The sequence below is a fragment of the Scomber japonicus genome, chromosome 6 (assembly GCF_027409825.1).
Source record: "Scomber japonicus isolate fScoJap1 chromosome 6, fScoJap1.pri, whole genome shotgun sequence".
NCBI lineage: Eukaryota > Metazoa > Chordata > Actinopteri > Scombriformes > Scombridae > Scomber > Scomber japonicus.
In genome coordinates this window covers 18823263-18836226 of record NC_070583.1, presented here as the reverse complement: position 1 = coordinate 18836226, position 12964 = coordinate 18823263, and the positions used below count along the sequence as shown (strand labels likewise).

At 42.1% G+C, this 12964-nt stretch overlaps 1 protein-coding gene across 2 annotated transcripts in view; it reads left to right on the top strand.

The window, feature by feature from the left end:
- The window catches only part of aplp2 (amyloid beta (A4) precursor-like protein 2), a 52836-nt gene that overhangs the window by 32125 nt on the left and 7747 nt on the right, over positions 1–12964 (top strand). Inside the window, exons 4-13 of one of the 2 annotated variants that reach the window (XM_053320521.1) lie at positions 1159–1268; positions 2928–3148; positions 3403–3602; positions 4144–4311; positions 6128–6261; positions 7132–7206; positions 7540–7698; positions 8905–9033; positions 10791–10890; positions 11703–11876. In XM_053320521.1, the coding sequence (XP_053176496.1) occupies positions 1159–1268; positions 2928–3148; positions 3403–3602; positions 4144–4311; positions 6128–6261; positions 7132–7206; positions 7540–7698; positions 8905–9033; positions 10791–10890; positions 11703–11876 (1470 nt within the window). Of the gene's footprint in view, positions 1–1155; positions 1269–2927; positions 3149–3402; positions 3603–4143; positions 4312–6127; positions 6262–7131; positions 7207–7539; positions 7699–8904; positions 9034–10790; positions 10891–11702; positions 11877–12964 lie in introns of both variants that reach the window. The other variant, XM_053320520.1, reaches the window with a different exon arrangement.

The following is a 12964-nucleotide window of genomic DNA, read 5'->3' as shown; positions in this document are numbered from 1 at the left end:
GAAATAAAAACAATTTTCCCAGAACTCAGAAATTAATTGAAATCAAAGCTAATAATGACACAGAGAACTTTATCTAAGTGTAGTACTTGAGTACTCCCCTGCTGGTAGGCACAAAAGCAAAAGAGGTGCGAGAATGAGCGTCTGGAGGGTTGACGGGGTTTGTGTGAAGGAGGGGTGTTACCATACCTCCTGGGCGGAGATGAGAAGCAGCTGCTGAGTCCTCTGCTATTTCCAGCTCTCTCCTCTTCCTATCCTACCCTCTCATTTTCCAAAACACTGCTTTTTCACCCTCTGCCTCTGCCTAACTCGCCTGCACTTTATAAGAAGTGCTTCAGCAGCTCTGCCTCAGGCCGAGGTCATGGTGTGCCGCTAAATGAGCAGTTATAGGACAGCTCCCAGCCCTCGTTGTGAAACCTCTAGGCCCTCATTTGTGCATTTTAAGGTCCGCCCATTCTTCAGCCGCACTGCTCTCAGCCTGGACTTTGCCCTAAACCTTCTATTCAGCCCTACCTTTCTGTCTCTCTTGTCTGCCTTTCCATCTGTTTCTGATGGCATTGTTTCTACCTGAGTGCCTTGTCATGCTGCCAGTCTATCCTGCACCATATGCTTACAGGCACATGGGTTTTTCAGCCTGAAACTGTTCATAGGAATTCACAAGATGCCTTTCATGTCTTTTACCCCCCCCCCCCCCCCCCCCCAAGATCTGCTTTCTGTCAGCTAGTTCTATGAATAAAACATATCCTAATTGAATTCATCAAGCAAATAATATCACCGACTTGCAGGAAAGAATCTGAACTACTTTAAGAGGCACAGCGTGAAACCTGATTTTCTCTATTGCCATTTTGATTAGAGGTGCAGGTGAGAGGAGGGATGTATTTCTCTCTGCTTCAGGTGCTCACACAGATGTTCAAGTGTCAAATGTCCTTTCTGTTATACCAGTGTAATGACATGTAAAAGACCAGGCAGCTATGAATTATTAAATTATGCTATTTTTTTCACTAATCTCATCTGCTATTCCTTTTTTAGTCCCAGTGTGCGATTTATTGTTTCTGACCTTGTCATTGAACATGCAGGAGAGAGGTTTTGTTTTGTTTTTTGTTTTGTGGGGACAGATGCTAACAGCTATATATTGGTCTGTGTGATTTGTTGTCACAGTAGGCGAGTTCGTGAGCGACGTGCTTCTGGTTCCAGAGAAATGCAAGTTCTTCCACAAGGAGCGTATGGACATGTGCGTCAGCCATCAGCAGTGGCACAGTGTGGCCAAAGAGGTAAGGAAAGAATTACTGCGGAGGAAATAGTGAGAGGCTGTATCTCAGAGATAGCTGAGCAAAGGAAAAGCTCTTTGGAAGAGGAGGTCTTAGGCATCAACTTTGCATTTAGAAATTAAACTAATCAAATTTTAGCCCCTTCTCTCTGTCACACTGGTTACACTTTTATTACTTTCCAATCTCTCTTCTTCCATCACTAATATCTCCCCACCTGTCTCAGTGAGTCTCACAGGCCCTCTGATCATAGGCTGACTGGGAGCCTTCACATTTCAGTTGCTAATCAGATTAGTGTTGTGGCTGTAATGCAACTAATCCCCCCAGGGGAGCTCCAGAGCCGACCCCTGGGGGGCCACACTGACCATAACAGGAAGAGCAGTAGCTCACCAAGCCCATCAACCTTGGGCTCTAAACGCTCCCTGCCTCACGCTTTCTGACTCTTACTCTTCCCTGTTATGTATTAAGAGTGCCTGAACCCGAGTAGATAGCGTGACATCCAGAGGCACCGACGACCTGCAGTTGATAACAAATTCTTCACAGCCCAACAGTAATAAATCTTTCGAAAAGTAAGAAAAATGACTCAAAAACAATCTCATCTCTCTCGGCAGCTGCCACTGAGATGTTCTTAAGCAGGGCAGCTAATCCTGGACTTCTCCAGTGGAGTTTCACAGCAGGCATCAGTTAGTCTGAAGTTGTACTTGTCAGCTCATAGCTGTTACATGAAGCACAGCATTGTTGAAAAATAGCACGTCAGTTAAATAAATACATGACTTTTTGGAAGTTTAGCCTGTTAATCCGTCTAGTCAACATGTGATAAGAGAGCTAGCTGACAAATCAAATCTGCTAGTGTCAGGAAAGTGGATGGGACAGACATGATGCCAGAGGCATGAAATGGTAACTGCTTAGTCAGATAGTCACCTACCAGGATTGGTAAAAAGGAGGTTAAAGAATTCATTTAATTTAATTTAATTTAATTTAAAAACAGGGCTTTTTTCTGACATTAGATTTTGATAAACCTCTTTTTTGGTGCAAGTGACATCAATTTCAGCAATGTGCACGGGCTGACTGGACAAATTTAATAGATTTTTTAAAATTCAGTCTTATTCTTCCTATTTTTGGTTTTCATTGTTTAAAAGATAAAAGTACGTAAAAAATAAAGTAATAAAAGCTGCAAATCCAGATGGAAATTTAATTTTAGAGGATAAGAGGACATCACTGAGTCTAAACTGTGGTCAGTAGTTTTCATGAAGCAGAAGAAACAACTTTTCGATGAGTAAGGAGATAAAACCCAGCTGAAAATTAGTTTAAACAGACATCTCTCTTTTTTAAGTTTAAATTAGAGACATCTCTCTAATGTAAATCTGTAAAATACAAAAAACTGAAAGTCTTACTACAGCCTGTCAACAACAACATGTGACTCAAATCATTTAACCCCCCCTGTTTCCTGATCCCATTACTCATAAGCTGTTCCATCTATCATGAGCATCATTATTGGTCCAATCCTTCAACTTTTCCTTGATGAATAAGGATTAGACAAACATCCGCTTGTCAGAGCTAAAGTTGATACTTTAATGTAGTGAGAGAAACCGCAGCATCATCATCAATCTCGAGCCCAGCGTTGTTTTCAGTCGATTTCATCACTTAACTCCTCTGCCCTGTCAGGCCTGTGCCAAGAGCTCCATGGTGCTGCACAACTACGGCATGCTGCTGCCCTGTGGCATCAACGAGTTCCAGGGCACAGAGTACGTGTGCTGCCCCTCCTCTCACATCGGGGAGGGCGCCCCTCCTTCCCTGCCCTCCCAGGAGGAGGACGAAGAGGAGGAGATAGAGGACGAGGAGATTGATGAGGCCGACCTGGAGGAGGAGGATGCTGTAGAGGACAGGTGAGCGGTCGGTACTTGTGAGGGGGAGGGGACAAAGTCTGTGGCTCTGTGCATGATAATGGCATGTCTTTGAAATATTGTGACTATAATATCCGCTCTTCGTGCGAAGGGCAGGTATTATTGGCCATCTGGATGAATTAAACTGTCGTGACATTGACCTATGGCAGCTGCTCTGCCTTGTTTGATAAACGACTCTTCTTCCTGGCTTCCACCCTGTCACTCAATCACCTCCGCCCTCCTTCCCCTTTCCTCAGTGAGACGCCAGCTGACGAGCAGCCCACACAAAAGGAGGAGCCGGTGGACGAGGACGAAGATGAGGAGGAGGAAGATGAGGACGAATACCACTATGTCTATGAGGACGAGGAGGCGGACAAAGAGGATGAGGATGACAAGAAAGAGAGCAGCAAAATGTCAGAGAGCCTAGATGACGACAAGACTCTGCAGGAAGTGAAAGGTTTGTAATAAGTTGTTATGATGCACTATCCTCCATCCTCTCTCTCTCTATCTCTCTGTCTCTCTCTCTCTATCTCTCTCTCTCTCTCTCTCTCACTCTCTCTCTCTCTCTCTCTCTCTATCTCTCTGTCTCTCTCTCTCTATCTCTCTCTCTCTCTCTCTCTCTCACTCTCTCTCTCTCTCTCTCTCTCTCTATCTCTATCTCTATCTCTCTATCTCAGCCAAACTGTAATTAGATAAGTGTATGCATCAGCAAATACCCTTTTCTCCAGCTTGCAGCAGACATGGTACGGTTCTGCTTTATCAAAGAGCAAGCACAAATCATCCTTGTAGTCACACTGCTGCTAAATCCTGCTCATCGTGCACAAAAAAGAGTTGCCACTGCATTTTTTTCTATTTTATTTTGCTTTGTTGAAATTGTTTTCATAGTGGTATTTGGAGTAAGGAGTATTTGCTGGCAGTTTTTTGGGTGTTTTGTAATTGAGACTGGAATTAAGTGCTGCCCCAAGTGGTCGGATGATCTAACAGCTGTCCCCTGGCAGCGGTATGCACCCTGGAGGCTGAGACTGGCCCCTGCCGTGCCTCCATGCCCCGCTGGCACTTCGACATGAGCCAGAGGAAGTGTGTGCGATTCATATACGGGGGCTGTGCCGGCAACCGCAACAATTTCGACTCAGAGGAGTACTGCATGGCCGTGTGCAAGCGCCTGAGTAAGTCTCACGTGACAGAGGCCGCTTTGACAACACCCCTCTTTCCTCTCAATGTTTGTGTCCCTGCTGCGGACTCTCTGCTCAAAACTTTTTAGGATAATGTAGTTTTTAGTGTGTCCCTGAGTAACACTTGCTCTGCAATCTTCAGCTCTCACTCACTCATCACACAGCTGTTGCCACCTGTTGTCACCTTCACCGCAACAATCAACACTAAATTTACTCAACATCCTTATTTGTGTTACTAGGGCAACAACAATACACTGAATTGCTACTTTTTGCACTGAACTGTTACTTATTTATTATTCGCATCAATTCATGATTCCCTTTTATGCACTGCTACTTTTGTATTTATTTTCATTTATATGTGATTGATTAAACTTTCTTGTTTGCACCGGAGGGGACAGTAGTCCAATGATTGTGCAATGACAATAAATATCTTATCTTATCTTAGTATTAAATAGTATTCAATTTACAATTATACAAAATGTTGAAAAGTAGCAAATGTTCACATGTAACAAGCTGAAACCAGATAATGTTTGGCATGCCTGCTTTATGAACGATTTAAACAATTTATCTTAATTGTTAAACGGGTAATTTCCTGTCAATTGATCAATCAATTGTTGCTACTTAATTGAAACTTATGACATTTTCAATATTAATATGAGACAGAAAGAAATTAATCTCACATTGGGTTTAATTTAAATCAATTATTATGTAATGTCCTTACTTACAAAGAAATGGATGATTGATTGATTACTGTTCATTGCATTATTATGGAAGTTTAAGTGCTTAGTAAGGCATATTTTTGGAATCGGTACCAAAACTCAACTATCATATTTGCATTAATATTAAATATTTTCAAACAATACTCAGCCCTACTGTCATTTCATACATTTTAGAAACATTTCAGTAGGAAATCCAAAAAATATGACACAACTTATTTTTTACTATGACATACAACATAGTTCATTCATATGCATGCCATCTTCAAAGCATGCTTTCTAGATGTTTCTGTCTTCTTTGTTTGACTGCCTGTGTCCGCTGCTGCCATTTGTTCATGTTTGTCTGTTTGCTGTCAACAATCACAGAGCACTGCTATAACGATTGCAAGAGCCCCACCAGCACGTGTCCGCAAAGCACCATATATTTGCACCTTGTAATAGCTCACTTCAGTTGAAACACAGTTCATGACCACGACCAATTGGATTTTTTATTTTTTCATCTTAAAAATGAAATGCTGATAGGAGCTGAAGTATCAGTTGAGAGTGGGAAATATGCGTTTTTACGTTAACCCTTGCCTCTTGTTTGAGATGATGATGGAGTGAGACGACGCTCCTGTTTGCAAACCTGCAGCGTTTTTATTTTTTGCGAGTTTTAGCGATGCAGGGAGTGAGTCTTGCATGACTGTGCAGCGAGGAACCGAGAACAGAGCCCTCTGGCCTTCCCCCAAATGACCCAGCCGTCAAACATGGAGATATTTCCATTAGTGTTGGAGATGCGACCTGTCAGGCGAAAGCCGATGGAAAGATAAAAGGAATGCAAAAGGAAAGACTGTCAGATTCTCTTAAATTCAGTAGACTTACTGATTGTACAGGAAAGCCAATGAGAGGAGTTCCTCTGTGAGGATTTTTGTCCAGCTTCAATCTGCATTCCACTTGCAACTCTCTTTCTCTCCGTGCCCAGTTGTCTGTCTGTCTTTGTTTCTCTGCCTACCTGTGTCTGCTTGGATCAGCCAGCCTGTCTGTCTGAGTCTCTCTCTGCCTAAGTTGTCAGATTGCGTCTCTGTCCACTCACCATCTGTTTTATGAATTTGCAGCCATGACCCCAACTCCTCAGCCCACCGACGATGTGGACATCTACTTCGAGACCCCGGCCGACGACAAGGAACACAGCCGCTTCCAGAGGGCCAAGGAGCAGCTGGAGATCAGGCACCGCAACCGCATGGAGAGGGTGAGTTTACCAAGATCCTGTCAGGGCGCCAGTCTCTGGTTAAAGAGGTAATAAATAGGATTTTTACTGTTCAGCTGCAAAATATGACCATTAAATACATTATCTGTGGTATTGATCAATACCAGTAAATCAAAAAAATACTCTACATTTTCTGGTTTTTAAAGTAGCCCAGAATCTGCCATGAAACAAATCTATAGTACTTTGCTTAATGAATGCCTTTTTAAAGACATACAATTACAAAACACTGCAGGACTATGCTCATAGAATTATGTATCATGATAAACTTGAATCATGGTAATCATTGAGGGCACAGATGAGGTAAAAGTTGTTGTCTGTTCTTGATTCCTCTCATGAAGAAGGACCTACAGATAAAGACAGGAAGGTGGGTTCTGTATGATGAAGAGGAGTTAGAAAAGTGTTTCTCAGTAACTGTGATACAGTTTTTATTCTTTTTTGTTTCAATGAAAATGAAAAAACTGTTGTAAAATAGATTTATTTTCTCAAATAAGAATAATTACTATATTTGTGTAGTTTTGGTAAGAGTGAGCTGAACTCTTGATAGAATTTCAGGGCCAAAAAAAATGTGCAAGTCAAATTTCCAAAACGTCCTTGAAATATGACATTCTCAAAATGAGTATATCAAAGGGTGGGGTCACACTTAAAAGATTTGCTGACTCCCAATTTTTGACAATTTTCTGACACATTTTAAGCTTGCAGTTGTAGTAAAGGCTTTGAATAAATGGGACTCTCGTTTTGGCACACTTCAATTGTTTCTGGGGTTAAATGTGTGACCCTCGTGTTTTTATAACAAGTGGACCACCTTTCATCTGACTTCATTTCTATTCTCCCTCTTTGTCTCTGTCACTTCAGGTAAGAAAGGAGTGGGAAGAGGCTGATCGCCAGGCTAAGAACCTGCCTAGGCCTGAGAGGCAGACATTGATCCAGGTAAGACACTGATCCTTCCTCCTGGGATTCCCCCCTTTGTCCCTTTGTTTGGGTGAGATATGACAGCTTACAGGCCCTGGGTCCCTCATTCCCTCTACCATCAAAGATCCCTTTTCCCTTACCGGTCTATCTTTATCATTCTAAGGCTAAATTAGGGCACAGTCTGAATAGGGAGACTTCTAAATGAGTCCCCAACTCCCCTGACAAGCCTGAGAGGCGACATGTGAAATGGAGAGCTGTTTTTTTTAAGTAGAAGTTGAAAGAGCTCTGTTGTGCCAGACTGCTTTAGGTACATGTATGTTTTTTAAATATGCATATGTTTTTTTTTTATAGCATTTCCAAGCTATGGTGGAGTCCCTTGAGGAAGAGGCAGCCAGTGAGAAGCAGCAGCTGGTGGAGACTCACCTCGCCCGGGTGGAGGCTATGCTGAATGACCGGCGCCGTCTGGCCTTGGAGAACTATCTGGCCGCCCTGCAGGCTGACCCCCCCAGGGTAAACACCACACACCGGCCTCTGAGAGAATCTTTTTATCCTCCTCCTCCATCTGTCTATTGCTTTCTACTCTCTCAGTCGATGTGCTAACACATTAACACACACATTTCTGACAGACCACACTCAGCCTCACGCTACTTATGGCCTGTGGCTAATCTCATATCCTGTCAAAAGACCCTCTGCCAACTTGCAATTCATCATGAAGAGAATGGATTACTGTAGCCAGAAAAAAACACACATCCCAAAATCCTCCATGAGTACAAAGTCAATCACATTTGAACCTACAGCTATAATCCCTGTCAGGTTTTTTTTGTGTTTAATTCCTCTTATCTAATAGTATTTTGATCCTTTTGCCAACACAGTTTGGCACCATGTTGCAAGGTGCTGGTCGTCCCTCTAGCCAGCAGTGCTGGACTTGTTACTGAAAAAATTAATTCATTAAATATTTATATTTTGTTCCCATTTCATGCTGAATAATGTTGCCCAACCTGAGAGGAGTAATTCCTTATCGTGCTTCTGTTACAGCGCCAGAATCGGTAATTGCATCATCTGTGGTCTGATGCTATTTCAGTAGGGTGCTTACTAAGATTTTATGTCATGTTATATGCAATGAGTCTTTTTGCACTTCGCATGTGAAAGCAACATTCCTGTCATGTTTCGGCTTAGTTATAATCAAAGTGATATTTTTTCTCTTTAGTAGCACAAAGTGTGTTCATGTCTAATATGTGAGGGGCCGCTCCACGAATAAGTTTCCTCACTGAAATCCTGAACAGGAAACAGAATTTCCTCACATAAAAGGTCTCAATAATAAACTACTGAACCACAAATCATTCATAAACACCTCACTGGTCACAGATAACATGACATGACATTTTTGATGAATATGTGTTGAATATGTCTTTCTTTGTATGTTAGGTTCATCAAATGTCAGGGTAAAAGACTTACTGATTTCAGATACAAAAATGGGTCAAATTTGACCTTGAACAGTATTTAAGGGTTAAAGACAACAATAACAAGAATTTATAGATTGATACTTGTAAAATTAACATAAAAATTCAAATCATTGATACTTTTTCAGGGAAGAAAATGCTGATACATGAGACAGGAATATTATGTTAATATACACTTAAATGGTTAAAGGCTTTATTTTTAACCATCCAACACTTCAAGCAACCCTTCTTTCTTCTTCTTGCGTCTCCCCCTTAGCCCCACCGGATCCTTCAGGCTCTGAGACGGTACGTCCGCGCTGAGAACAAGGACCGCCAACACACCATCCGCCACTATCAGCATGTTCTGGCTGTGGATCCTGAGAAAGCTGCTCAGATGAAATCACAGGTCAGTGTTTGTATCCTGCCCAATTATGACCGATCAGTGTCCATCACTAACTCCCGCAGCCCAAAGTGATGTCTTAATAATGCTTGTGTTGTCTGATAAACTAGTGTGAAACTAGTGTAACTACACTAAAATGATTAATCAGTTCTTCAGATTAGTTAATTAGTACCTGCCAATACTTTGAGATTTTGCATCCTTCATGAGCTAGTTTTGGCAATGAAGATGTACTTTATTAGAAGCTGCGTCTGTAAATCTGAAACCTCTTTAAAGAGCCACTCAGAGATCTCACACTCCTCTTATTCGTGCTGAGACAGGGAAGGCATAACGATGTCTCAGCTTGCTCCTCTCTGCCCTGTTTCTATGTGTGTAGGAGGTAGAAGAGTGCACGTTTCTCTGAGTTGAAGCCCAGGAGGAGTGAGTAGGCTCGTCTGGCGGAGGAAGGGAGGGAGTGGTGTTTCATTCACTTAAGCCTCAGCTGAAGATTAACATTGCGCAGGTCTTGTGTAATGCTGGACTCTGAGCTGCTGCGCAGGGATTTGGCTGGAAGCTCTTCTGTTAGATGTACTCGCATATGTGTCAGTGCCCTTCGACACCATTTATAGCTATCCCCCACCATTACAGATAACACAGCAGATGGATGAAACAACATAGTGAGGAGGGGGGAAAAGGACTGGAGGGTTACTATTTAGATGAATCATTGGATCTGGGAGGCGAGCCTCTGTGCTCAGTCATGGAAAGCCAATCTGTATTGTTTTGCTCGAGCAGTGTTTATTTGTGGAGTCTACTTGCTGTTTTTTTTTTCTACACCGAGCCAGACTTAGAAACTGCATTGTCTGTTTTAGCTAGTCTCCTTCTTTGTGATTGTGACATGTGATGTATTACAAAAGAATCCATTGTAAATAAGGAAAGGCTTGCTGCGCTTTATATAACTGGGTTGTGTGACTTTCTGGGATCAAGGTTAAATTATTTTTTCTTTATTTTAATAAAAGCCTCACCTGTCGAATATAGGTGAGGTTTACTTGATGCATCAAAATCTCTGTTTCAACATTGGGACATGTAATCTTCATAATGAGGATTTTTTGTCAAACATCAACAGGAAGGTGTCACAGGAGCTGCAGCTTGTCTTTTTTAAAGGGAAAAGGTGCATTATTACTGCCATCTGTTGCTGGCTCTGGTGCACTGCAGCCACCATGTGTTAGAAAATGAAAACAGTCAGTCATCATAGTGGGAAATAAACACCAGCTACCTACCAAGATCTGGTCAGATATGAGATATGGGTTCATTTTCTGGTTCATTAATGTTAGCTTTTAAATAAATACTGTTAGAATGAAAATTATGTATTAATAGTTCACAAATCATTCTGTAATTGGTTATCACTGGATTAGTGTTGAGTCAATTATTCAATTAATGGATTTGTGGAACATCATGAAATTTATCATCAACAATTTTAATGGGTGATATATCATTTACATTAAAGTATTTTATCAAAACATTTCCTGCTTGACAATTGTAAGGTTTCTCAGCTTTTGTGTATTTTACATAATTATAAACTGAATCTGATTGTAAGCAATTGGAAGACAACACTTTGGGCTTTGGGAAGTCATGATGGGAGTTTACTCTTATTTTTTGTCATTTCACAGACAATACAATGAATCCTCTGTTGATAATCAAACACATTTCCATTCAGGGGAACATTTTCACTTTGATGTCATCATAAAAATTACATTAGAAAATGTCATTTGTTATGTTTTCAACTCCAGGTGATGACCCATTTGCGTGTGATCGAGGAGAGAATGAACCAGAGTCTGTCTCTGCTCTACAAAGTACCGTACGTGGCCCCGGAGATTCAGGATGAAATCGGTGAGTCGTGTTTCCGTCAGAGGCCTCCGGGCAGCTTGGAAGGAGGGACGATGTGCTGTAATAATGACGAAAGTGAAATGAAAACAGTGATGGAATTTGCACATGTGCCAGACAGATAAAGGCAATGCATCACATTTCCTCTGTGCCCTCAGTGAGTTGTTTTTCTAATATCTGGTGCACGCCGCGCAAAAGGGAAACACAAACACAAATATAGGATGGTAGACCAGTAGACAGGGCCTGTAAACCAATTATCAGAGACGGAGAGAAAAGTTTTGTCTTATTCTCAGTGTGAAACTGTGAAGGGGAATTTAATACAGCCACTGTTCTTTTTTTTAAGGGTCTCTGCTCACCAGCTCTCATTTTTACAATTAGATCTAAAGCTGGAAGCTGTACAAGGGATGTTTCAATCTCCAGCGGTACAATTTAAGATAGAAAATGTCCAGTACATTTGTATTTTTGTCTTTTGTTTCCTTTGATTCATTAAGGGGAACCATAGCATGGTGTTGCAGTACAGATTAAAGTGGGGCGTGTTCAGTGACAGAACTGGGTCACAGCTTTCACCATGCTGCATCCTGTTGGGAGATGTGCGGATTTATACGGAAAATAGCTTTCAGAAAAATACTAATTGGTAGTTACCAGAAATGGGAACAGATGTGTCTTGCAGCAGCAGTAGCAGCAGCTCTGTGATTGTTGGAGAAATCATGTTAACATTAATTGGCGAAACTCTCATTTTGCACATTGCTGCCATGTCCCAGGTCAGCAGGTGTGAGCATATGCTACAGTGTCTCATAATCATTGGCTCTTTATTTCAGACGAGCTACTCCAGGAGCAGAAAGCTGACATGGACCAGTTCCTGTCGTCTATCTCTGAATCACAGCCAGATGTCACCGTGTCGTCAGAGGAGAGCGTGGAAGTCCCCATGCCCGAGGGCAAACCCTACAGGCCCTTCCAGGTCACATCCTTGGGGTCCCGTTCGGAGCCAGAGGGTGAGCAGTTCCAGCCTCTGACACAGTCACAGGCAGCATTGTGAGCGTCACACTGACTGTGTGGAGAACAATAGGCCATACACACTTTGTGAAGGACGTTGGTGATAAAGCACACCAGAACTGTGGCACAGTGAGGGAGAATAGGTTTACAATGTGCTCTACTGTATGTCAGTGCAAATGTACTGTGGAGACGCGGGTATGGACTATCTGTGCCTGCACATTTCCCTGTGGCCCAGCCTTCAATGCAGCACTACTTAAGTTCAGATAAATGAACAAAAGCCTCAGGCTTTGGTACTGAGCTGGGGCCAAAGGCTTAGGGAAAAATGAGCAGTTTGATTCTCTTTTTGGTCACATTTGTGCCAAACAAAAGATTAAATCCTCAAGGAGACAAAAATGTGATGGATGGAACGCTTCCAGGAAGACGGAAAGGCAAATTACTTCACAAAAGTAACATTAAATATACATGCCAACACCTCAGAGGGCTCAGATACAGCTAGCCAATTTTTATAACAGCTCCATTTTTTTTTTTTTTTTACGTTTGTTTATCTCTCGAATTTATTTTAAGACACTTCCCAGTTGGACTCTTTTCCTAATCAATTAACGCAGATTGATATTCCTGCCTTTTCTCTGCTCACCTGAGTTTTCTCTCTTCTTTCCTTCCCCTTTTCTACTCTTCTTTTTTTCTTTTGCTCATTTCTAATGCCAAGGCGATCTATCAGACTCCCCACGTGCCTTCAAGAAAGGTTGGTGCCTCTGCTGCGTCTTGTCCCCCCTCCCCCCCCCTCTCCTCTCCTCATCTCGCAAGCCATTCCCATCTACTATTTTGTTCCTCTGTTCTGCTTTTCCTTATCCTTTGGTGCAGTTTGGGATCCTCTCTCTCTCCCATCATTGCTATTTTATCAGAAGCCATCTGCTGCTTAATTTTCTCCTTTTTTTTTTTTTTTGATGACTCACTTGGGCTGCGTGGTTGCATCTCAGTTGCTCCTCTGCCTGGCCTTTCATCATACTATGATTATCATCTCATGCTGAATAGCAAAGTCTGTGGCTTCTACGTCTTGGAGAGATAGGTCGCAGCCAGCTCCCCTCTT